General features: G+C 38.9%; 2 protein-coding genes across 2 annotated transcripts; both read left to right on the top strand.

Moving 5' to 3' along the window:
* Positions 1-1,962: 1,962 nt before the first annotated feature.
* On the top strand, positions 1,963-2,892 carry LOC308509257 (olfactory receptor 7A10-like; the record flags this gene model as incomplete). Its single annotated transcript, XM_081077075.1, has 1 exon — positions 1,963-2,892. One exon carries the CDS (start codon positions 1,963-1,965, stop codon positions 2,890-2,892), a length of 930 nt encoding a protein of 309 aa, XP_080933201.1.
* A 10,523-nt stretch (positions 2,893-13,415) lies between these two features.
* Positions 13,416-14,345, top strand: LOC308509256 (olfactory receptor 7A17-like; the record flags this gene model as incomplete). The annotated part of the gene is made up of 1 exon (XM_081077074.1): positions 13,416-14,345. One exon carries the CDS (start codon positions 13,416-13,418, stop codon positions 14,343-14,345), a length of 930 nt encoding a protein of 309 aa, XP_080933200.1.
* Positions 14,346-26,913: the final 12,568 nt, after the last annotated feature.

Below are 26,913 nucleotides of genomic sequence, written 5' to 3' on the forward strand. Positions count from 1 at the left end.
GTAAATTGAGGATTGACCAAAATTCAGGCAAAGAGGACACAGTGCTGAGAACAAAAGAGTTTAGTGATGGAAAATGAAGGTCACCCTTGTACCTTAAATCTTAATGCCACAAAGCATTGTCGTCAGACCAGGTTTGCATTTATGCAATGAGGACTTCATTGTACCAGCTAATGGGGTGGAATATCTCCATCTTGATTTAAAATTTCTTTTCTACTTCATGTGGGTTTTCAAATACAATGCTCTTACCCAGGGGAAACTAATGAATGAATGGAGAGGCTTCAACTCCGTCCCCACCGCAAATTACATTAAATAAATGTCTGTATTAGATTCTACTTCTGTTGTAAAATATTCCCGTACTAGTTGATTAAAACAAACAAGTATATGTTCTCAGAGTTCTGGGTGTCAGAAGTCCGAAATGAATGTCATGGGTTAATATCAAGATGTCTGCAGAGCTGGGTTCCTTCTAGAGGCTCAGGTGAAATGCTGCTTCCCTTCCTATTTCAGTTTGTATTCTGGCCACAGGCCTTTCCTGACTCATGGCCATTCCTCCACCTTCAAAGCCAGCAGTTTAGCTTCTTCATCTTGTCTCTCGCTTCTACATAGAGACCATTGTGGTTACGTTCTTCCCACCTGGATAATACTGGGACATCGTCTTAACGTCAGCTGGTTAGCAAGCCTGTCCCATCTTCCATCCTAATCCTCCCTTGCTATAAAAATATCAAATGCAAAGGCACTGAGGATGGGGTGTGGACATATTATGCAGGCCCTTATTCTGCTCACTTCGAAGTCTCTTAAAAGTGTATTGTTATACACTCAGGGGCCCTTATATAAGAAAAATGAACGCAGTATTTATCATAGTTTCTGGAATGGCTGAACTACACAATTGTTTTAAATGTTATTACATGCAAGAAATGATTGATTCAGAAAACCTGAAACCGCCTGCCCCTGACTCTGACACAGGACCTCACCTTGCTTCTCAGAGCGCGGGCCACAGACCAGCGGCTGCAGCATCAACACCCCTGGGAGCTGGTTAGAAATGCAGACTCTCTGAAGCCCCAGGACCTGCTGACTCAGGTTCTGTGTCTGGTAGGATGCTGTTGATCGTAGGTACATACAGGTTGAAGTGCTGGTCTTGACTAGGTTTGCTCATCTTCTCTCTATTGACTTGGGGCTGAATAATGGTTGGGTATGGGTGCTTTCCTGTGATTGTAGGTGTTATCAGTATTCCTTCAGGCAATGCCAGGTACCCCAGGCAGAAAATGATTTCTGTGTGAGAAACACTGCTGGGAAGCAACCTGAAATAATTATAATCAAGGTCCATCAGATACTCCAATATTCATTTTGACAGATCACTAAAGCCCTTCTGCTCCACACCTGGGTCTTTGCACTGGCCATTCCTTTTCCCAAGTACACACGCCCACATTTCCTTGCGTTTCCCTCAATTTCTTCACTGAAGTCTCTGTTCAAATGTCACCTTGTTTGTAGGACTTGACTAAATGCCCATGAAAACATAACAAAACACTAGTGAGCATCTTTTTTCATACCTGCTGTCTTTGTCTTCATATGATCTGTCTCTTTGAAATATTATATATTTTTATTATTAGGTTGCATATTTTTTCCCTTCATTGACCTGTATAAGCTTCTGTTTTTCAGCACTCTAGTACTAACAGGCTAGACAGTACCTAAAACATGGTGAAGGCTAATTTGTATTCCGGAAATACATGAAGAATTCTCATGAAAACTGTAGACTACGTGACACTTTTGGAATGAAGCAGATTGGGACAAAAATTTATAATCTGAGATGGCACAAGAAACTCTAGAAGGAACATGATCGATACAAATATATTGAAATTAATCACTTGGCTACAAAATATAAATTGTGGCATTAGAGCATCTCAGTAATGTCTTTTTGTATGAAAATTACTCATGTGATTCTCCTGTCTTGGAAGTCACATTTTCCTCATGAAACCAGAGAATCTTACAAGAGTTTCAGAATTTGTTCTCCTGGGACTTTCAGAGGAGCCAGACCTGCAGCCCCTCCTCTTTGGGCTTTTCCTCTCCATGTACCTGATCACTGTGTTTGGAAACCTGCTCATCGTCCTGGCTGTCAGCTCAGACTCCCACCTGCACACGCCCATGTACTTCTTCCTCTCCAACCTGTCTTTTGTGGACATCTGTTTCACCTCCACCACCGTCCCCAAGATGCTGGTGAACATCCAGACGCAGAGCAAAGTCATAACCTATGAAGGCTGCATCACGCAGATGTACTTTTTCCTACTCTTTGCAGGGTTGGATAACTTCCTCCTGACCGTGATGGCCTATGACCGCTTTGTGGCCATCTGTCACCCCCTGCACTACACGGTCATCATGCACCCCCGGCTCTGTGGACTGTTGGTTCTGGGGTCCTGGATCATGAGTGTCCTGATTTCCTTGTTATATACCTTAATGGTGCTGAGGCTGTCCTTCTGTGCAGACTTGCAAATCCCCCACTTTTTCTGTGAACTCAACCAGATGATCCAACTTGCCTGTTCCGACACCTTTGTTAATAACATAGTGATCTATTTTGTAGCTGTGCTGGTAGGTGGTGGTTCTTTGACTGGGATCCTTTACTCTTACTCCAAGATAATTTCCTGCATACGTGCTATGTCGTCGGCTCAGGGGAAGTATAAAGCATTTTCTACTTGTGCGTCTCACCTCTCGGTTGTCTCCTTATTTTATTTAACATTCCTGGGAGTGTACCTCAGCTCTCCTGCTACCCATAGTGCACACTCTAGTGCTACAGCCTCGGTCCTGTACACAGTGGTGACACCCATGCTGAACCCCTTCATCTACAGTCTCAGGAATAAAGATATAAAGGGGGCTCTGAAAAATTCCTTTGGGATGACAGCATAAATGGGACAATCATACTGAGACTGCAAAAGTGCCCTTGATTTCATTGGCTCCAAGTCTAAAACCAGACATGTGATTCTTTAGTCAGATTGTGTTTGTGGAATTTCCTTCATTGATTTATATTCTGGAATTTCCATTTGTTTGAGTTCAACTTCTGCATATAATTTAATTATTTATTTTTTTCAATTATAGATGATATTCGATAGTATTTTATATTAATTTCGGTATTGCACTATAGTAGTTAGACATTTATATAATTTTTGTAGTGATCCCCCCATTAGCTGTACCTCCTGACACTATATATAGTTGCTACAATATTATTTACTATATTCTGTATGCTGTGCTTTACATCCCTGTGACTATTGTGTAACTACTACAAATTGTGTAACTACAAATTTGTATTAATCCCTTCACTTTTTTACCCAGCCCCACAACCCTATCTGTCTGAAAACCATCAATTTGTTCTTTGTAAATATGAATCTGTTTCTATTTTGTTTATTTTTGTCTTTACAGTCCATGTGTAAGTGTGATCATATGGTGTTTGCCTTTCTCTGTCTGACTTATTTTACATAGCATAATACCCTCCAGGTCCACGCTTGTTGTCAGAAATGATAAGATTTCATTCTTACTTATGACCACGTAATAATCCATTATACATATGTACCAAATCTTCTTTATCCAGTCGTCAATTGATGAACCCTTAGGTTGCTTACATATTTGGCTCTTGTAAATAGTGTTACAGTGAACATAGGGGTTGACATATCTTTCCTAAGTGGTGTTTTGGATTTCTTTAGATATTGCTCAAAAGCGGAATTGTTGTGTTTCATATTGGCTGCACCAATTGGCAATCCCACCGACAGTACACAAGGGTTCGTTTTTTTCTCCACGTCCTCACCAGCACTTGTTTCTTATTGATTTACAACAGCCATTGTGACACGTCTCAGTTGATATCTCATTGTGATTTTAATTTGATGATTAGTGACCGTGACCATTTTTTTATATACCTATTGGCCATCGGTATGTCCTCTTTGGAAAATGTCTATTCAGTCCTCTGCCCTTTTAAAATGGGATTGTTTGTTGTTTTGAGGTTGACTTGTATGTATTCTTTATAAATTTGGGATATAACCCTTATCGGATGTATCATTGGCGAATGTCTTCTCCCAATCAGTAGGTTGTCTTTTCTTTTTGTTGATGGTTTTCATTGTTATGCAAGAACTTTTCAGTTTGATGTAGTTCCACGTGTTTACCTTTTTGTTTTGTTTGCCTTGCCCAAGGAGATATATCAACAAGCAAATGTTACTAAGAGCAATGTCAGAGAATTTACTGCCCATGTTTTCTTCTAGGATTTTTATGGTTCCAAGTCTTACATTTAAGTCTTTCATCCATTTTGAGTGTATTCTTGTATATGGTGTAAGAAGGTGTTCCAGTTTCATATTTTCCCAAATATGGAAGTTTTCCCAACATCATTTATCTAAGAGACTGTCTTTACCTCACTGTATATTCTTGCCTCATTGTCATAGCCAAAGGACCATGTAAGTGTGGGTTTATTTCTGAGCTCTTTATTCTATTCCATTGAATTAAGTGTCTGTTTTTATGCCCGTACCATGCTATTTCATTTCTGTAGCCTTGTAGTATAGCTTGATATCAGGTAACATGATATGTCCAACTTGGTTCTTTATCAAGAGTGCTGTGGTTATTCATGGTCTTTTGTGAATCAATTTTAAGATGATTTGTTTTAGTCCTGAGAAAAATGCAGTTAATATTTAGAAATCAGTTGAATTTTTATACACTAATACTGAACTATCAGAAAGAGAAATAAGGAAAACAATCTCACTTATAATTGCATCAAAAAGACTCCTAGGAATAAATTGGACCAAGGAAAGAATAGACCTATACTCAGAAAAGTACATGATACTGAAGAAAGAAATTGAAGAAGATACAATAAGTGGAAGCCTATATTGTAGTATCAGACAGGAGAAACTAACATCGTTAAAATGTTCATACACCCAAAGCAATCTATTGACTTAATGCAATCCCTATCAAATCACCAAAAATCAACCAAGGATATTTGGAGATGTAATTGGCTTTATTAAGTGATTCGTGAATGAGGCAGTTTCCCTTCCAGCAACCAGAAGGGGACAGCCAGTGTTTGTACAAAATGGAAGGTTTTTCAAGGAAGAAGGGTAGGGCGAGGAGCTATTAACAAAAGAAAATAAAAGATTAATTTTAGACCTGGGTTTTTGGGGGAGGAGGAAGGGAACAGAAATTTTTTTTATCCTACAGATTCCTTCTTCCTTCTATGAGGGATGGAGAAGGCCCATGTGATCAGTGCTGTCACTGAAAATTCCAGACTGGTTCATTAAGATTATATTTCTAATAAAGGTCAAAACTGCCATTAGGTCCCATATTAAATCTAAGTTTGGCCTCATGAGTGTTTAGCACCATGATGAACTTTTGGGTGCTTGATTTTCTCTTTACTGTAATATGGACATTTTAACAATAATAATTCTTCCAATAATTGAGCACAGAATATCTTTCCATATTTCAATCTCCTTTAAAATGCATCCATTGCTGAATTAAAGGAGCCATGCAAAAATTAAGAATACATATTACATGAATATATATATATGTTTATCTATAAATATATTTATAATTATATATAAATTATATAAATATTTATAATTAATACATATAATCAATATATAATTAATTGCTTTGTTATGTGATTATGTAAAATGTAATCACCCTGATCCTGTTTCTGCATTTCTGATGGTGATATGGGATTATGAACCTAAATCAGGTGAATGCTGTTAGAGTAAATAAACTGTTTGGAAATAGTTGGTGAGTCTAAGAACTCTTTCACAGGTAAGGAGTGTATGTACACATACATATATGTACATTTTTGCCTAACTCTATTTCAGGTAAACACACACACACACACACACACACACAGTAACACACAGACTCATTAATAATGTCACCTTTTATGTGAAAGGAAACAGGAAAGAAATTTGGAGAGAATAGAATTTTAAAGGATGAATGGTTAAATTAACATGAAGCTAGGAGAATTAGAACTTTAGGCATATGGAGTTAAAGAAGAATGGTTGTACACCTGAAATTATGTAATTTCATTAACAATTGTCACCCCAATAGATAAATTTACAAAATAATAATAAAAAAAAGATAAAAAAGAATAATGGTTGATCTTAATTTCAGTAATAAATACATTTCCTATCTTAATGGACAAAGGCCTCAAAGTCAGAACCACATTTATTTTATGCAATGGAGAATTCGTTACAGCAGCGACGGGAACAAATTCCTCAAATTGACTTTAGATGTTTTCTTCCACTTAAGGTGGGATTTCCACACTAATACGCTAACTCAAGGGAAGCAAATAGAATAAACCGAGAGGCTAAAATTTACTGTTCTACAAAAAAAAAAAAAGTTATTGAATAGATAAATGTCGAAACAAATAACAACTGTAGGCATATATAAGACACAAATTCATGTAGTTACCGTTTCAGATTTCAGAACCCTGAAACAAGTCTCAATGGACTAAAATCGAGATGTCTGCAGGTTGGTTCCTTCTGGAGGATCCAGGAGAGAGTCCCTTTCCTCTCCTCTTCTACTTTCTCATGGCCCCAGGCATTTCTTGCCTCATGGCCCTCTCTCCTTCTCTAAAGCAGCTTGGAGCATCTTCCAATCTCCCTCTGATTCCAACTATTCCTCCTTTTCTTCCACATCCTAGGGCTGCGGTCATTGAATTAGTCCCACCTGCATAAGCAGGGCCAAACTTCTTATCTTTTGTGTGTGTGTTTGTGTTTGTGTGTTTGTGTGTGTATGTGTTTTAAGATCTTATTTGAGAACGAGAACAGTTTGTATTTCCAGGACTTTTTCCAAGTCAAGTTGCTGTCCTCTCAGTCTTAGTTTTGGAGGGTGCAGCTCCGCTCCAGGTCCCGTTGCCGTTGTTAGTTGCAGGGGAAACGGCCCACCATCCGGTTTGGGAGTTGAACCAGCAACCTTGTGGTTGAGAAGATGCACTCCAACCAACTGAGCCATGGGGGAGCTCAGTGGCAGCTCAGCTCAAGGTGCTGTGGTCAATCTTTTGATCAGGGGGCGGAGTTACAGGTGGCGGAGCCTACAATCCCTTGTGGGAGTGGAGGAATCCAACCAGTAACTTTGTGGTTGAGAGCCCACTGGCTAATGTGGGAATCTAACCAGCAGTCTTCAGCGTTAGGAGCATGGAGCTCCAACTGCCTGAGCCAGGGGACCGGCCTCTATGTATTACTTTTTGAAGTTGAATTGAATTACAGTAGCTATATGTAGTATGACGTTAACTCAAAAGATGGCGTTAATCAAATAAATGCTAGCGTCATTCATTGTATTACTATTTGAATACAGTTTTTTCCTTTCTTAACGTGTGTACATTTTTTTGGAATCCTCTGTATGTCCACAAACTGGTGAGTAGATAAACCAAATGTGATGTATCCACACAGTTGAATACTATTTAGCAACCAACAATAAAAAGGAAGAAACTACTAAAAAATAAAAAATAAACCACTGTAGCCCGGAGCATATGCCAGTGGCATGACGTATTTTTCAACTTTTTATCATGACAAATTTTACACATAGAGGAAAACTGAAAGACTAATATAGTGATCACCTATATGTTCATCACCTGCATTTAACACATAACATTTGCATTATTTCCTTTGTCTGGATTACATTTCTGCTAGGAAGCATTTGAAAGCACACAGTAGGACATTTTGTTGAAATATAAAAAAACGTTGTTTTATATCACCTTTCCTCTGTCAGCACGATTGCACTTGTGAACATTGGCAAGACCTTCCGTATATTTAATATTTAATTCACATTCAAATTTTCCCTGGGGAAAATTTTGAGACAAAGTTCTGTCCCCACGTTGGTAAAATTTCGTATTATATAAAAGCCATTATCACAAAGGATCTAAACCGACACCTGACTTGTGAAAAGTACTGAAGAAATACATGGGGTTACTGCCCTCAAGTTGCTGTGAGGAGCTCTGATGGGGCAAAAACACCAGTGTGCGACCCTGAGAAGACAAACGGGCCTCAATGGAGGGCAAGCCCACAGTAGAGCTTCATTAGCAGTGGGTCTGCGTGTGGCTCTCCATGTCTTCCTGCATCATCAGCGAGAGCGCCTTTGGGACTCAATAGGCAGAATGGGTGGCGCCAGCAAACATGAGGTAACAGTCAGACTAGAGTGGTACGTGCCTCATGTTCCTTTGCATGGCACTTAGTGAATGGTGATTTAAAACACAGCCTCCATTTTCACAAAGGTCAATGTGGAGCTGCCTGGAGAGCAAGAATGTTCCTGAAATCGTATTAAAATTGGAGGAGAGGGCTCAGTGACGTAGGGTTAGGGTGGTGGAGAAAGAGCCCAGCAACACCTGGGGATTTTGAAAGACATTTAAGGCAAAGCTGTCCCACAGAACTTTCTGCGATGGACATATTCTATGTCTGCACTGTTGAATGTGGTAGCTGCTGGAATGAGGCTGGTATGACTGGGGAACTGAATTTTAAATGTTATTTAATTTTAATAGTAACTTTGAAATAGTCACCAGTACCAGTGGCTGCTGTGTTGTATAGCACCGCTCTTAGCTCCCAAGACAAAGGTCCTTCAGGCTATTGATTTCCAAGAGGATTTCAGCAAGACTCACAGTGTTCACCAGACAGACCAGTAGAAAAATGGAGGACCATAAGGTACAATGTGGTTCACCTTCTATCCATCCCTGAGTCCATTTTTCTAATATAAGTTCTTTTTTTAAAGATGTGTCTCTTCTCTACTAATGATTGTAGCAAAAATTATGAAAGCTGTTCTAAGTAAATACTGAACAGATGAATACTTCATGTTTTGGGGAGAACCACTTTCCTCATTGAATTTTTCTTCTCAGGAGGCCGGTACATTGTATGTTGAATTTAAAAAACAAAACCAAGACCTATCACCTTTGAAGGCTTCCAATATTCATTTCTTGTAATTCTAATAAATGTGGTCGAGGCTCAGGATATTCACACTAATGTCCTTTTTTTTAAATTAAATTTATTGGGGTGACAATTGTTAGTAAATTTACATAGATTTCAGGTGTACAATTCTGTATTACATCATCTATAAATCCCATTGTGTGTTCACCACCCAGAGTCAGTTCTTCTTCCATCACCATATATTTGATACCCCTTACCCTTATCCCCTACCCCCCAACCCCCTTACCCTCTGGTAACCACTAAATTATTGTCTGTGTCTATGAGTTTTTCTTTCTCATTTGTTTGTCTTGTTCTTTTGTTGTTTTTGGTTTATATACCACATATCAGTGAAATCATAGGGTTCTCTGCTTTTTCTGTCTGACTTATTTCTCTTAGCATTATATTCTCAAGATCCATCCATGTTGTCACAAATGCTTCTATATCATCTTTCCTTAACGCCGAATAATATTCCATTGTGTATATATACCACAACTTCTTTATCCATTCATCTATTGAAGGACATTTTGGTTGTTTCCATGTCTTGGCTACCGTAAACAAAGCTGCAATGAACATTGGAGTACACATGTCTTTATAGAGAAATGTTTTCAGATTTTTTGGGTAGATACCCAGGAGAGGCATTGCTGGGTCATATGGTAATTCTATTCGTAATTTCTTGAGGAACCTCCACACTGCCTTCCATAGAGGCTATACCAGTCTGCATTCCCACCAACAGTGTATGACGCTTCCTTTTTCTCCACAGCCTCTCCAACACTTGTTACTATTTGTCTTGTTGATGAAAGCCATTCTGACTTGGGTAAAGTGATATCTCATTGTGGTTTTCATTTGCATTTCTCTGATGATTAGTGATGTTGAGCATTTTTTCATATGTCTATTTGCCATTTGTATATCCTCTTTGGAGAACTGTCTCTTCAGGTCCTCTGTCCATTTTTCAATTGGGTTGTTTGTTTTTTTGTTGTTGAGTTTCATGAGTTCCTTGTATATTTTGTATATTAGCCCCTTATCGGAGGCACTGTTTGCAAAAATCTTCTCTCATTCAGTTGGTTGCCTCATTATTTTGTCAATAGTTTCTTTTGCTGTGCAGAAGCTTTTCAGTTTCATATAATCCCATTCGTTTATTTTAGTTTTTGCTTCCATTGCCTTTGGAGTCAAATTCATAAAATGCTCTTTGAACCCAAGGTCCATAAGTTTAGTACCTATGTTTTCTTCAATGCAGTTTATTGTGTCAGGTCTTATGTTTAAGTCTTTGATCCATTTTGAGATAATTTTGGTACATAGTGACAGATAGCAGTCCAGTTTCATTCTTTTGCACGTGGCTATCCAATTTAGCCAGCACCATTTATTGAAGAGGCTGTCTTTCCTCCATTGTATGTTTCTGGCTTCTTTGTCAAAAATTATCTGTCCATATTACTAATGTCCTTTTAAATGCAGGGAGATCAAGCACATGAAGAAATAAATCCCAAATTCACTTGACTTGTAACCCGGTCTCCTGGGATCAGAGATTCATTAGGAAAAATTTCCTTTCTGTTTAGTCCAGAGGCCCCGGGGGGAATCGGAGGCTCAGCAGAGGGAATAAGAAGAGGGAACTGTGCCTGATGAGCAGACACACAAAGCCCTGTAACGCTCCTGTGTGCTGTCCCTCAGCTTGTACCACGTTGGTGGACATGACCTGGGTGTTGCATTTGACTCCCGGGCTGGCCGTGAACTGTTGTTTCACTCCTTCCTGCTGTCTCGTGTGGGGACAGAGCTTCAGTCTCCATCATGAACCTTCCAGGGAGTAATTCTGACTTCCACACAGAGTCCTCCCTCTCAGAGACCCCATCCGGGTGAGTCTGAGAACCCAGCAGGTACTGAAGGAAAGGGTCAGATAGGTCAGAAGCTGAGAACACTTACCTGAGTCACTGCGACCCTAACAGCCCAGCCAGGAGACTAGAGATCATCGTGTCTGTGTTCTTGGGTTATTAATGGATTTACAGCTAATTCATTTAACACATTAATAAGAAGCCTTGAATCTTTCATAAAAGGACCAATGTTAACAATTAAGTGATGAGCATGGATGTACGATTAGGTGACATTTTGGAATGAGGGAGATGCATAAAATAGTTGCAGTACAATGAAGATATATCTGATATTTGCTGTTTGGGAAGTTAGAGAACAGAGTGTTAGGTGCGGAGGCCAGTGCACTGAAGTGAAATTTCTAAGATAGAGTGTATTTGAGCATGTTTTGTATTCACTGGAAAGATCCAGGCCAGTGGAGGTAGGAATTACCTTGCAACAGCTGTTCTTGAGACATGCATTGCAGTATCGTCTCTAATCCTGGGTATTTACATGAAAAAATTATTTAATAAGTCTGAAGAGGAATACTAAATAGTTTTCATTGTGTTATTTCATTCCTGGTGAGGCTGCATATATTTTGGTTTGTTACTTGTTTCCATTTATTTTGGAAGAGTTAGTAGGAATTTCTATCCCATACTGAACTTTTCCCCCTGGTGGTCATTGTCTTCTATATTTTAAATGAAATTCTGTCATACACTTGGGAGTATAAATGAGGATTGACCAAATTTTAGGCAAAGAGGACACAGTGCTGAGAACAAAACACTTTGGTGATGGAGAAATAAATGTCACCCGTTGTACCTTAAATATTAATGCCACGAAAGCATTGTAGTCAGACCACGTTTACATTTATGCAATGAAGACTTCAGTGCACCTCCTAATGGGGTGGGACATCTCCAGTCTGGTTTAAAGTTCTTTTACACTTCATGTGGGTTTTCAAAGTAAAATACCCTCACCCAGGGGAAGGTAATGAATGAGTGGAGAGGCTTCAACTCCGTCCCCACCGCAAATTACATTGAATAAATGTTGTATTAGATTCTATTGCTGCTGTAAAATATTCCTGTACTAGTTGATTAAAACCAACAAATATATGCTCTTATAGTTCTGGATGTGAGAAGCCCGAAATGAGTCTAATGGGCTAATATCAAGGTGTCTGCAGAGCTGGGTTCCTTCTAGAGGCTCAGGTGAAATGCTGTTTCCCTTCCTATTTCAGTTTGTATTCTGGCCACAGGCCTTTCCTGACTCATGGCCATTCCTCCACCTTCAAAGCCAGCAGTTTAGCTTCTTCATCTTGTCTCTTGCTTCTATGTAGAGGACCAATGTGGTTACGTTCCTCTCACCTGGATGATACTGGGTCATCTTCTTAACGTCAGCCAGTTAGCAAGCCTGTCCCATTTTCTATCCTAATCCTCCCTTGCTATAAAAATATCAAATACAAAGGCACTGAGGATGGGGTGTGGACATATTATGCAGGCCCTTATTCTGCTCACTTCGAAGTCTCTTAAAAGTGTATTGTTATACACTCAGGGGCCCTTATATAAGAAAAATGAACGCAGTATTTATCATAGTTTCTGGAATGGCTGAACTACACAATTGTTTTAAATGTTATTACATGCAAGAAATAATTGATTCAGAAAACCTGAAACCGCCTGCCCCTGACTCTGACACAGGACCTCACCTTGCTTCTCAGAGCGCGGGCCACAGACCAGCGGCTGCAGCATCAACACCCCTGGGAGCTGGTTAGAAATGCAGACTCTCTGAGCCCCCAGGACCTGCTGGCTCAGATTCTGCGTCTGGTAGGATGCTGTTGATCGTAGGCACATACAGGTTGAAGTGCTGGTCTTGACTAGGTTTGCTCATCTTCTCTCTATTGACTTGGGGCTGAATAATGGTTGGTGTGGGTGCTTTCCTGTGGATTGTAGGTGTTATCAGTATCCCTTCAGGCAATACCAGGTACTCCAGGCACAAAATCATTTCTGGCGAGAAACACTGCTGGGAAATAACCTGAAATAATTATAATCAAAGGTCCTTCAGATACTCTGATATTCACTTCGGACAGATCACTAAAGCCCTTCTGCTCCACCCCAGGGCCTTTGCATTGGCCATTCCTTTTTCCAAGTACACACTGCCCACATATCCTTGCGTCTCCCTCACTTTCTTCACTGAGGTCTCTGTTCTAATGTCACCTTGTTTGCAGGACTTGACTAAATGCCCTTGGAAAAAACACACAACTAGTCGCTACCTTGTTTTACACATCCTTTCCTTTTCTTCATATGATCTGTCACTGTATGAAATGTTATATATTTTTATTATTGGCTTGTATATGTTTTTTCCTTCATTGACTTGTATGAACTTCTGATTTGCAGCACTTCAATACTCACAGACTAGACAGTACCTAAAACATGGTGAGCTCTCAATTTATATTCCTGAAATACATGAGGAATTTCTCATGAAAACTGTAGAATACATCACACCTTTGGAAAGAAGGAGAATGGACAAAAATTCCTAATTTGAGATGGCACAGGAAGCTCTAGAAGGAATAAGATCCATATGAAAGTATTGAAATTAATCACTTGGCTACAAAATACAAACTGTAGCATTAGAGCATCTGAGAAATGTCAGTTTGTATGAAAATTACTCATGTGATTCTCCTGTCTTGGAAGTCACATCTTCTTTATGGAACCAGAGAATCTTACAAGAGTTTCAGAATTTGTTCTCCTGGGACTTTCAGAGGAGCCAGACCTGCAGCCCCTCCTCTTTGGGCTTTTCCTCTCCATGTATCTGATCACTGTGTTGGGAAACCTGCTCATCGTCCTGGCCGTCAGCTCAGACTCCCACCTGCACACGCCCATGTACTTCTTCCTCTCCAACCTGTCCTTTGTGGACATCTGTTTCACCTCCACCACCGTCCCCAAGATGCTGGTGAACATCCAGACGCAGAGCAAAGTCATAACCTATGAAGGCTGCATCACGCAGATGTACTTTTTCCTACTCTTTGCAGGGCTGGATAACTTCCTCCTGACCGTGATGGCCTATGACCGCTTTGTGGCCATCTGTCACCCCCTGCACTACACGGTCATCATGCACCCCCGGCTCTGTGGACTGTTGATTCTGGTGTCCTGGATCATGAGTGTCCTGATTTCCTTGTTATATACCTTAATGGTGCTCAGGCTGTCCTTCTGTGCAGATTTGCAAATCCCCCACTTTTTCTGTGAACTCAACCAGATGATCCAACTTGCCTGCTCTGACACCTTTGTTAATAACCTGGTGATGTATTTTATAGCTGTGCTGGTAGGTGGTGGTTCCCTGACTGGGATCCTTTACTCTTACTCCAAGATCGTTTTCTGCATACGTGCCATGTCATCTGCTCAGAGGAAGTATAAAGCATTTTCTACCTGTGCATCTCACCTCTCGGTTATCTCCTTATTTTATTTAACAGGCCTGGGAGTGTACCTCAGCTCTCCTGCTTCCCACAATGCACACTCTAGTGCTATAGCCTCGGTCCTGTACACAGTGGTCACACCCATGCTGAACCCCTTCATCTACAGTCTCAGGAATAAAGATATAAAGGGGGCTCTGAAAAGATCCTTTGGGATGACAGCATAAATGGGACAATCATACTGAGACTGCAAAAGTGCCCTTGATTTCATGGCTCCAAGTCTAAAACCAGACATTGTGATTCTCTAACAAGATTGTTTGTGGAATTTCCTTCTTTAATTTATACTCTGGAATTTCCATTTGTTTGAGCTCAACTTCTGTACATAATTTTAAAATAATTTGCTTTTTCTGTTACATTTGACGTTCAATATTATTTTATATTAGTTTCAGGTGTACACTATAGTGGTTAGACATTTATATAATTTATGTATTGATCTCCCCATTAGTCTTTACCTCCTAGTACTATATAGAGTTGCTGCAATATTATTTACTATATTGTGTGTGCTGTTCTTTACATCCCTGTGACTATTTTGTAACTACCAATTTGTATTTCTTTATCACTTCACTGTTTTACCCAGCCCCTCAACCCGCACCTCTCTGGCAACCGTCAATTTGTTCTCTGTAAACAGAGTTCTCTGTAAACAGAGTCTGTTTCTGTTTTGTTTATTTTTGTCTTTATATTCCACATGTAAGTTAGATCCTTTGGTATTTGTCTTTCTCTGTCTGACTTGTTTTACTTAGCATAATACCCTCCAGATCTATCCATGTTGTCATTGTTGGTTTGATTTCATTCTTTTTTATGACCAGGTAATAATCCATTGTATATATGTCCCACATCTTCTTTATGTAGTCATCAACTGATGAGCAACTTAGGTTGCTTACATATTTGGCTATTGTAAATAGTGTTGCAGTAAACACAGGGGTACATATATTTTTCCTAATTAGTTTTTTGGATGTCTTTGGAGAATTACTCAGAAGCGGAATTGCTGGCTCATATAGTAGTCCGATTTTAAATTTTTTCAGGAAACTCCATACTGTGTCCCATAGTGGCTGCACCAATTTGCAATCCCACCAACAGTGCACAAGGGCTCTCTTTTCTCCACAACCTCACCAACACTTGTTGCTTGTTGCTTTACAACAGCCATTCTGACCGGTGTGAGTTGATATCTCATTGTGGTTTTAATGTGATGATTAGTGACCTTAACCATCTTTTTATATACCTATTGGTCATCTGTATGTCCTCTTTGGAGAAATGTCTATTCAGGTCCTGTGTCCTTTTTTTTTAAATGGGATTGTTTTTTTTGAGATTTTTTTGAGGTTGAGTTATATGAGTTCTTTATAAATTTGGTACAGAAATCCTTATCCAAAGCATCACTGGTGAAAGTTTTCTCCTGTTCATTAGGTTGTATTTTCATTTTGTTGATCGTTTTCGTTGCTGGGCAAAAACTTTTTAGTTGGATATAGTTCCATTTGTTTATTTTTTGTTTTGTTTCCCTTGCCAAGGAGAAATATCAGAAAAGAAATGTTTCTAAGAGCAATGTCAGAGAATTTACTTACTATGTTTTCTAGGAGTTTTAAGGTTCCAAGTCTTAAATTTAAGTCTTTCATCCATTTTGAGTTTATTCTTGTATGTGGTGTAAGAAGGTGTTCCAGTTTCATATTTTTGTATGTGTATGTCCGGTTTTCCCTACACCATTTACTAAAGAGACTATCTTTACCTCACTGTATATTCTTGCCTCGTTGTCATAGATTAAATGACCATATAAGTGTGGGTTTATTTGTGAGTTCTTTATTCTATTCTATTGAATTATGTGTCTGTTTTTATGCCTGTCCCATGCTGTTTTCATTACTATAGCCTTGTATATAGTTTGATATTGGGTAGCATAATATCTCCAACTTTGTTCTTTCTCTAGAATGCTGTGTTAAGATTATTTGTTCTAGTCCTGTGCAAAATACAAATATTAAAATCAAAATTAATATTTAGGTATCAGTTTAATTTTTATGTACACTGATAATGAACTATCAGAAAGAGAAATAAAATTATCTCATTTATAATTGCATCAAAATAATACCTAGGAATAAATTAGACCAAGGTGGAAATAGACCTATACTCAGAAAAGTACATGACACTGACGAAAGAAATTGAAGAAGATACAATAAATGGAAGCCTATACTGTGGTATTGGACAGGAAAAATTAACATTGTTAAAATGTCCATACTGATGAGGCAGAAAAGGGTTAATAAAAGTGAACCTTAAGGGGGACTGCCTAGGCCTGCATCCCCTCCCCAGGAACTGCCCAGTCTCATCCCCCAGAAGTAAATCTAAGATGTTTAAACCCTCATAAAAATAGGAGATAAGACCCAACTTGTTTTAACTGGTTCTTCACACACGTGCAGACGGCCAAAACCTGCCCGTTAGTCGAATTCTGGCCTAATTATAATGCGATGAGAATGGAATGAACATTAAGGCTTACCGTTCCCCCCCTCCACCGCCATGTGTTTTTCTATATGCATTCTGGGTAAGAGCATAAGCAGAAAGAAACTAGTTATATAACCAACATATGTCAATCAAATGACCTCAGTCTATATGTAACATCTACTGTCATAAGGAAATTTATCTACACTTTCCTATATAAGAAAAAGCTAACCTAAAGTTAGGCGCCTTTCTCTGTCCTGGCAATATCTAGGCCACTTTCCTTTGTTTTGAATAAACTTACTTCCTTGCTCTCCTCATTTAGGGCTGAATCTGTGAATTCTTTTCACCTTTTGCAAACAACCAGGGGTTAATTCCAATGACACAACATATACTACCCAACGCAATCTATTGACCTAATGCAATTCCTAACAAAACACCAAAAATCAACCAAGTGCACTTGGAGATGTAATTGGCTTATTAGGTGATTCGTGGTGAATGAGGCAGTGTCCCTTCCAGCAACCAGAAGGGAACAGCCAGTGGTTGTACAAAATGGAAGGTTTTCATAGGAGGAAGGGTAAGGCGAGGAGCTATTAACAAAGGAAAAGAAAAGATAAATTTTAGACCTGGGTTTTTTAGGGGTGAGGAAGGGAACAGCAAGGTTTTTTATCCTATGGATTCCCTCTTTCTTCCATGGGGGATGGAGAGGGCCCATGTGACCGGTGCTTTCACAGAAAATTCCAGACTGGTTGATTAAGATTACATTTCCAACAGAGGTTGATACTGCCATTAGGTCCCATATTAAATCTAAGTTTGGCCTCATGAACTTTTAGCACGAGTGATGTCATTTTGGGCTTGTGATTTTTCTCTTTAACTGTAGTATGGACATTTCAACAATATTGATTCTTCTAATCTTTGAGTCCAGAATATCTTTCCAAATTTGAGTCTCCTTTAAAATGCATCCATTGCTGAATTAAAGGAGCCATACAAAAGTTACTATACATATTGCATGAGTATATAAATATGTAAATTATATAAATATATGTAATTAATATATATGCAATCAATATATGGTTAATTGATTTGTTATGTGACTGTAAGAAATGTAATTACCCTAATCCTAGTTCCTTATTTCTGATGGTGATATGGGATGATAAAGCTATTCAGGTGGATGCTATTAGGCATAAATAAAATGTTTGGAAATAGTTGGTGAGTTTAAGAACTTTCACAGGTAAGGAGTGTATGTACACGTACGTACATTTGTATTTTTACCTGACTCTATTTCAGGTAACACACACAGACACCATCACACAGACTCATTAATAATGTCACCTTTCATGTGAAAGGAAACTGGAAAGGAATTTGGAGAGAATAGAATTTAAAAGAATGAATAGTTAAATTAACATGAAACTAGGAGAATTAGAACTTTAGGTATATGGAGTTAAAGTAGAATGGTTGACCTTAATTTTAGTAATGAACACATTTTTTATATTAATACATAAGGGCCTCAAAGTCAGAACCACATTTATTTTATGCAATGGAGAATTCATTAGAGCAGTTAAGGGAACAAATTCCCCAAATTGACTTTAGATGTCTTCTTCTGCTTAAGGTGAGATTTCCACACAAATGCGCTTACCAAAGGGAAGCAAATAGAATAATCTGAGATGCTAAAATTTACTCCCTATCAAAAAAAAATATTCGATAAATTAAATTCCTGTTAAATTCCTGTCATAACAAATTACAACAGTAGGAGCATAAAAGAAACAAATTCATGTTGTTAGTGTTTTAGATTTCAGAACCCTGAAACAAGTCTCAGTGGACTAAAATCGAGATGTCTGCAGGTTGGTTCCTCTGGAGACTCCAGGAGAGAGTCCCTTTCCTCTCTTGTTCCACTTTCTCGTGGCCACAGGCATTTCTTGCCTCACGGCCCTCTCTCCATCTCTAAAGCAGCTTGGAGCATCTTCCAATCTCCCTCTGATTCCAACTATTCCTCCTTTTCTTCCACATCTAGGGCTGTAGTCATTACATTAGTCCCACCTGCATATCAGGGCCAAACTTCCTATCTTAAAGCCTGCTGATAACAACCGTATTCCGAGGGCTACCTTAGTCCTCCCCTTGCTGTAAGAAATAGTATATTCAAAGTTTCCAGGGACTAGGATGTGCACATCTTTTGGAGGCCCTTATTATGCCTACAAAGTCTTTTCCAGAACTGTCTTATTTCGTGACGCTCAAGGGCTCCCGTGTAAAAGAAACAACACAGAATGCATCATAACCTCTGAAATGAGTGAATACAGTCATGCACCGCATAACTGTAGGTCCGCATAAGTGTAGGTCACACTTAGGTCCATGAGGGTACGTCATATACAATGATGGTCCATGTGATTATAATGTTGCTAAAACTTCCTATCGCCTAGTGGCATCATTGCCATGGTAACAGTAATGCAACACATTGCATGAATACTTACCATGCTGTTACAGTTGCGGACAGTATTCAGTATAGTAACATGCTGAACAGGTGTGTGGACTAGGAGCTGCAGGAGAACAGAATTTGTCAATTTGGCATAAGGATTATTTTAGGCAGGTTAACTTTAAGAATCAGCAGGAGAAATTTGCATTCAGTCTAGACCAGTGTCCCACAGGGAAATCGGGTGCCCAGAGATGGCAGTCACAACGGAAGCAGTGCCTAATGAGCATATAAAGGGAGCTGAAAGTATCTCCTCTGCAGCATATGCAAGCCTGGGCTTTCCAAGACATGTTTGTTGCTTTTGGATTCCTAAGCCTGGTGGGGACCATTGCTTCACTCCTTCCTGCTGTCTTGTCTAAGGACAGAGTTTCAATTGCCATGATCAACTATCTAGGGAGGAATTCAGACTTCCACACGGAGTCCTCCCTCTCAGAGGCCCCATCCAGGTGAGTCAGAGCCCAGCAGAGACTTCAGGAAAGGGTCAGAGAGAATGGAAGCTGAGAACATTCACCTGAGGTCACCTGAGAGCCTAACCAGCTTAGCTCAGAGTTCAGAGATGACCATCTTTGCTTGCTAGGCAGACTAATTAAATTTTTTTTACAGTTTCTTTTTAAGAAATTTTTATGAAATTTATTGGGGTGACATTGGTTAGTAAAATTATGTAGGTTTCAAGTGTACGATTCTACAATACGTCATGTATTTATTGCATTATATGTTTATTACCAAAAGTCAATTCTCCTTCCATCACCACATATTTGACAGATAAACTTGTCTCTGTCTATGAGTTTTTGTCTCTTGTTTCCATTGTTCGTTTATTGCTCTCAGCTTTATATCCCATATAGGAATGAAGTCATATGGCTCTCAATTTTTTCTGTCTGGCTTATTTCACTTAGCATGATAATCTCAAGGTCCATTCATGTTGTCCCAAATGGCAGTATTTCATCTTTTCTTATGGCCGGGTAATATTCCATTGTGTGTATGTACCAAAGCTTTTTTATTCTATCATCTATCAAAGGACAATTTGTTTGTTTTCATGTCTTGGCCACTGTGAATAATGCTGCAATGAACACTGGGGTACATATGCCTTTATAGATAAATGTTTTCAGATTTTTTTTGGTAGATACCCACTAATTATTTTTTTAAATCTGTTAAATTGAAGATTTTTCTACTAACTCTCCTGTTTGGCATTCAAATCCTTTAGCTATGTATAGATGTGTTTGGGGAATTGTATGAGAGGTTATACATTTTATGTAGTCAATTCTATCACTCTGTCATATTGTGTCTTTCCCCCATTCCTTTTAAATGTAAAAACTTATATATCCTCTCCCATCTTGTGAATGGCATTTTTTTGCATTCATTAATGATTGCCTCTATTTTTCTCTAAGCATATTTGAATCCATTTATGTAGTTGCAGGTAGAAATTATAACAGTAGATACTGCTTTTTCCACTGCTTTTCAAAAGTATATTTCTATGTGTTTCATTCCTGGTCTTTGCCCATTTATATGATTAGAGACCCATACTGATGTGATTAAATTATTGTATTTGATTACTTTCCTTTTAGGATTAGTCTTACATTTTTATTCAGTTTCACTACATACAGTTACTGGAATCCACTGTTTTGAACCTGATTTTATTTTCCCAACCATTCTTTTAATTTTATGAGATTTCCATTGTCAACATTTTTTCCATATAAATGCACACCTTTGTGAAACCACATAAGTGAACAAAATAAGGGTGGTCCCTGTTATTTGATCTCACATTATAATGGAGAAGACCCAGTACAATGAAATGGTTGTGATATGACGTCATGTCCTCAGGGATAAACGTATGAAGAAAGGGGGTTTATCAATAGTTGGGCCTAAGCTGGAGCTTATAGAACATGTCTGGGGAGGACTTTGCATGTTGGACAGTAAACGGAACCAAGATGAGTGTACCCATCAGATGTGACACAAAAGAGGTCAAAACTCAAAGCCCAAGAAGAGCAAAGGAAAGAATTCCACAAAGAAAAGTGAGAGAGGGCCAGACTGACCTACTACTGAGCCATATAAAAACCAAGGATGATCAAATAAACACTGATAGGTGCAGGAATAACAGTTAGATCAGAGGCTGAGGTGGACGTGTAATGAAGCCAGAGGAGCAGGAAGGTCCCATCAGTGTGTGGTCCCTTGATTCCTAGGTAACTTGAACACCCAGCTGGCTGCCTCTTTTCTCCATCTGGCTCTCTGCTGGGCTCATCATCTTATTGCTTTTCCCTCATTGGCAAGAACTGACTGTTTTAAACTAATCTTGCATTTATTGCAGTGGATTCCTGTTTTTTTTTGACTTGTCGTAAAGTAAGATATTTTTTTTACGTTGTGATCCAGCATGCCTGCACACAAAACAGCAACACACACACACACACACACACACACACACACACACACACACGCCTGAACAAAGAGAACCGTGAAATGGTTATTATTGTACCCTCACTATGTATGTACAAATATTAGCCACTAATATAACTACTGTGGCTACACTAGGGGGTTGGTTGGTTGGCAGAGAAGAAGACAGTGGATTGCAGATTGTATAGATCCTGCTTCCTGTATCTCCAACCCAGCCGCCAGCAAGAACATAGTGGTATGACCCTCATCCATGGCTCCATTGATGTTCCTTTTGGGACTCACCGCATTTTGCATTCTTGTGCGGGGAGTGGGACCAGAGTCCCTGCATGATAGCCATGAAGAAAACGGCAGTGTACCAATGGATTAAATGTTTTTCTGAGGGGAGAGAACACATCACTGATGAAGAGAAGTCAGGGCGGCCAGTAATGAGCAGAACTGACAAGAAAACATTGCAAAAATTTGTCAAAATGTGCATCAGAATGGTAGGCTGACTGTGAAAAGTGTAGCAGACCAAGTAAACATTGATAGAGAAACAGTTAGGAAAATCTTAATTGAAAATTGTGGCATTAGAAAGGTGTGTGCAAAAATGGTCCCGAAGGAGGTCACCGATGAATAAAAGCAAAGGAGAGTCAAAGTTTGCTAAGACTTTTGGAGAGGCAAGAAGATATTATCACTGGTGATGAAACATGGGTGCACCAATATAACCCTGAAACAAAGCGTCAAAGTGCACAAAAGAAGTCAGACAATTCTCCACAACCAAAAAAGTTCCGTCAGTCCAAATCAAGAGTCAAAACGATGTTGTTAACCTTATTTGATATCAGACGGATTATTCATTATGCATTTGTATCAACTGGACAAACAGTTAACCAAGTTTACTATTTGGAAGTGCTGAAAAGGCTGCGTGAAAAAGTTATACGACCTGAACTTTTCACTAACAATTCATGGCTCTTACATCATGACAATGCACCAGCTCACAGGGCACTGTCTGTGAGGGAGTTTTTAGCCAGTAAACAAATCACTGTATTAGAACACCCTCCCTACTCTCCTGATCTGGCCCCCAATGACTTGTTCCTTCACTCAAAGATAAAGGAAATACTTAAAGTAAGACATTTTGATGACATTCAGGACATCTAGGGTAATATGATGCAGCTCTGATGGCCATTCCAGAAAGAGTTCCAAAACTTCTTTGAAGGGTGGACTAGGTGCTGGCATCAGTGCATAGCTTCCCAGGGGAGGACTTCAAAGGTGACCGCGGTGACATTCAACAATGAGGTGTATAGCACTTTTTCTAGGGTGAGTTCACGAACGTAATTGTCAGGCCCCATATAATATAGGTGTGGGAAACAACAGTCTACTAAACCAGACCTGTATAATTGGTTGAAATTCTTTTTTGTTTTTTAAATGAAAGTTTATTGGGGTGACAATTGTTAGTAAAATTACATAGATTTCAGGTGTACAATTTTGTAATACAGTATCTATATCTCAAATTGTGTGTTCACCATCCAGCGTCAGTTCTCTTTCCATCACATATATTAGACCCTGGTTACCCTCTTCTAGAAGCCTCCCTCTGGTAACCCCTAAACTATTGTTTATGTCTATGAGGTTTTGTTCTTTGCTTGTCTTGTTCTTTTGTTGTTGTCAGTTTTATATACCACATATCAGTGAAATCATATGGTTCTCCTCTTTTTAAAATCTTAAAGAGAGGATGACAGCGTTACTTAAGGACTGTGAGAGAGACTTGCCTCCCAATGCTTCACCCAGGAGACAGGGAAGAAGCTCACCAGGAGAAGCAGTAATTTCTGGGGATAATTGTGCGAAGTATGGGGGGCCCATAGCCTTGAGGTATGTGCTATGAAAAAATGTATTTCTAAATTATAATATGTGTTCATAAATGTATAAAGTCTTGTGTAACAGACAATTCACAATTGCTTGTTTCTTATTTTTCACTAGAAATTAAGGTTTTTAAAGGTTAAGAATTCTAATATATGTACGAGTAATTAAAATTGAAAGAATTTATAAAAATAATTTTATTTTAAAAATATTTCATTAGAAATTCTATTTAAATTATTAAAAATATTATATTTTTATATCTGAAGCTGAATAATATTTAATGTCAACTATAATTTTATATATATATATATATATGTATATAGTCATGCGATGTGGAGTACAGCACAGGGAACAGAGTCAGTGGAATTGTAGCAGTTATATATGTCAGAGGGGTAGTAGATTGGGGAAGGGGGTGATCACTTTGGAGGGGTATAATTGTCTAACTGTTACATTCTTTGGTACACCTGAAAATAATAAAAAGAAAATGAAGGGAATAATCTTTTCATCTGTGGGCAACTTCACTTCCTTGAGATTCTTCAGTTTTCTCAGATGTGAAATATGCATAATAATAGTACCTTTTCCATAGATATTGGATAAGATTGAATGAGAAAATCCTTAAAAATAGCCTAACGGTATCTGATATACATTATGTTCCAATAAGTGCTGGCAAATATTATTCAATTATTATATTATTATGTAGCAAGAATACATAGGTGGTAATCAGGTTGCTTCCCAGAAATTAGTGCAGGAATTTGGTAGCATATCAACTGGCCCTAGTAGGAGACTGTGAAAACACACCAAATGACTTACTCCTTGTGTCTGTAGAATTATCTGTTCAGAGAGGCCGTTACATGTACAGGTTGGCACCAAGCAGTAGAATAGAAGGAACAGACCTGGAAGACCAGCATAAAAACGGGAGAACATAAGGGCAAATGTGGTTCACCTTCTATCCATCCCTGAGTCCATTTTTCTAATACAAGTTCTGTTTTTAAAGATGTGCCTCTTCTCTACTAATGCTGGTAGACAAATTACGACAGGTGTTTTAAAAAAATAGTGAAAAGATGAAAATTTTATCTTTTGGGGAGAATGTCTTTCCTAAATGACTTTATCTTTTCAGGAGGCTGGTACCTTGTATGTTGAATTAAAAAAAATATTCAAGATTTATTACGTTTTAAGGCTTCTAATATTCGTATTGTGTAATTCTAATAAATGTGGTCGAGGTACCAGATACTTGCAGATTTACGGATTGATGTCCTTTTAAATTCAGGGAGATCATGAACATGAAGAAATAAAAACCAAATTCACTTGACTTGTAACCTGGTCTCTGGGGATCAGAGATTCATTAGGAAAAATTTCCTTTCTGTTTAATCCAGAGGCCCCGGGGGAAATCGGATGCTCAGAAGTGGGAATAAGAAGAGGGAACTGTGCCTAATGAGCAGATACACAAAGCCCTGTAACGCTCCTCTGTGCTGTCCCTCAGCTTGTACCACGTTGGTGGACAGGACCTGGGTGTTGCATTTCACTCCTGAGCTGACTGTGAACTGATGCTTCACTCCTTCCTGCTGTCTCGTGTGGGGACAGAGCTTCAGTCTCCATCATGAACCTTCCAGGGACTCTGACTTCCACACAGAGTCCTCCCTCTCAGAGACCCCATCCAGGTGAGTCTGAGAGCCCAGCAGGTACTGAAGGAAAGGGTCAGAGAGGTCAGAAGCTGAGAACACTTACCTGAGTCACTGCGATCCTAACAGCCCAGCCAGGAGACTAGAGATTTCCTTGTCTGTGTTGTTGCGTTATTAATGGATTTATAACAAATTAATTTAATATATTAATAAGAATGCTTGAATCTTCCATACAGGGACCATATAACAATTAAGTGATGGGCATTGATGTACCGTTAGGTGACCCTGTAGAATGAGTGAGATGTATAAAAGGTTGCAGTCCAATGAAAACGTCTCAGAGCAGTTTTGCTGTTGGGGGAGTAGGGGAATAGAGTGGTAGGTGTGGAGGCTGGTGCAGTGAAGTCAGAGCTTTGTATGAAATTTCTAAGATGGGGTGTATTTGAGCATGTTTTGTATTCACTGGAAAGATCCAGGCTAGTGGAGGTAGGAACTACCTTGCAACAGCTGTTCGTGAGACGTACATTGCAGTATTTTCTCTCCTGCTGGGTATCCACATGAAAAAGTTATTTAATAATAGAAAGAGGAATACCAAATAGTTGTACTTTGAATTACTTCATTCCTGGAGAGGCTGCCTATATTTTGGTTTGTTGCTTGTTCACTTTTTCTGTTGGAACAGTTAGTAGGGATTCCAAGCCTACATTCAGCCTTTTCCCCCAGTGGTCATTGTCTTCTGTATTTTTTTTTTTTTGTCTTTCTAAAAAGCACATTTTTTTTTAGTTTTTTTTTTCATTTATGAAATGGGAATCATGCAACATAAGATCTTTGTGCCTTACTTTTTTTAAAATTAAATTTATTGGGGTGACAATTGTTAGTAAATTTACATAGATTTCAGGTGTACAATTCTGTATTACATAATCTATAAATCCCATTGTGTGTTCACCACCCAGAGTCAGTTCTCCTTCCATCACCATATATTTGATAAGGGGCTAACATCCAAAATATACAAGGAACTCATGAAACTCAACAACAAAAAAACAAACAACCCAATTGAAAAATGGGCAAAGGACATGAAGAGACATTTCACCAAAGAGGACATACAAATGGCAAATAGACATATGAAAAAATGCTCAATGTCTTCTATATTTTTAATGAGAAATTCTGTCATGCACTGGGGAGTATAAATTGAGGAATGATCAGCTTTTAGGCAAAGAGTACACAGTGCTGAGAACAAACACTTCAGTGATGGAGAAATGAAGGTCACCCTTGTACCTTAAATCTAAATGCCATAAAGCATTGCAGTCAGACCACGTTTACATTTATGCAATGAGGACTTCAGTGTATCAGCTAATGGGGTGGAATATCTCCATCTTGATTTAAAAGTTCTTTTCTACTTTATATGGGTTTTCAAATACAATGTTCTTACCCAGGGGAAGCTAATAAATGAATGGAGAGGCTTCAACTCAGTCCCCTCTGCAAATTTTATTGAATAAATATCTGTATTATATTCTATTGTTGTTGTAAATTATTCCTGTACTAGTTGATTAAAACAAACAAATATATGCTCTTACAGTTCTGGATGTGAGAAGCCCAAAATGACTCTCATGGGCTAATATCAAGATGTCTCCTGGCTGGGTTCCTTCTAGAGGCTCAGGTGAAATGCTGTTTCCCTTCCTATTTCAGTTTGTATTCTGGCCACAGGCCTTTCCTGGCTCATGGCCATTTCTCCACCTTCAAAGTCAGCAGTTTAGCTTCATCGTCTCGTCTCTCGCTTCTACATAGAGGACCATTGTGGTTACGTTGCTCCCACCTGGATGATACTGGGTCATCTTCTTAAAGTCAGCCGTTTAGCAAGCCTGTCCCAATTCCACTCTAATCCTCCCTTGATATAAAAATATCAAATGCAAAGGCACTGGAGATAGAGTGCAGACATATTTTGGAAGACCTTATTTTGCTCATTACAAAGTCTCTTAAAAGTGTATTACTACACACTCCGGGGTCCTTATATAAGAGAAATGAACACAGTAT

This window comes from Rhinolophus hipposideros (genome assembly GCF_964194185.1).
Source record: "Rhinolophus hipposideros genome assembly, chromosome: 16".
Taxonomy (NCBI): domain Eukaryota; kingdom Metazoa; phylum Chordata; class Mammalia; order Chiroptera; family Rhinolophidae; genus Rhinolophus; species Rhinolophus hipposideros.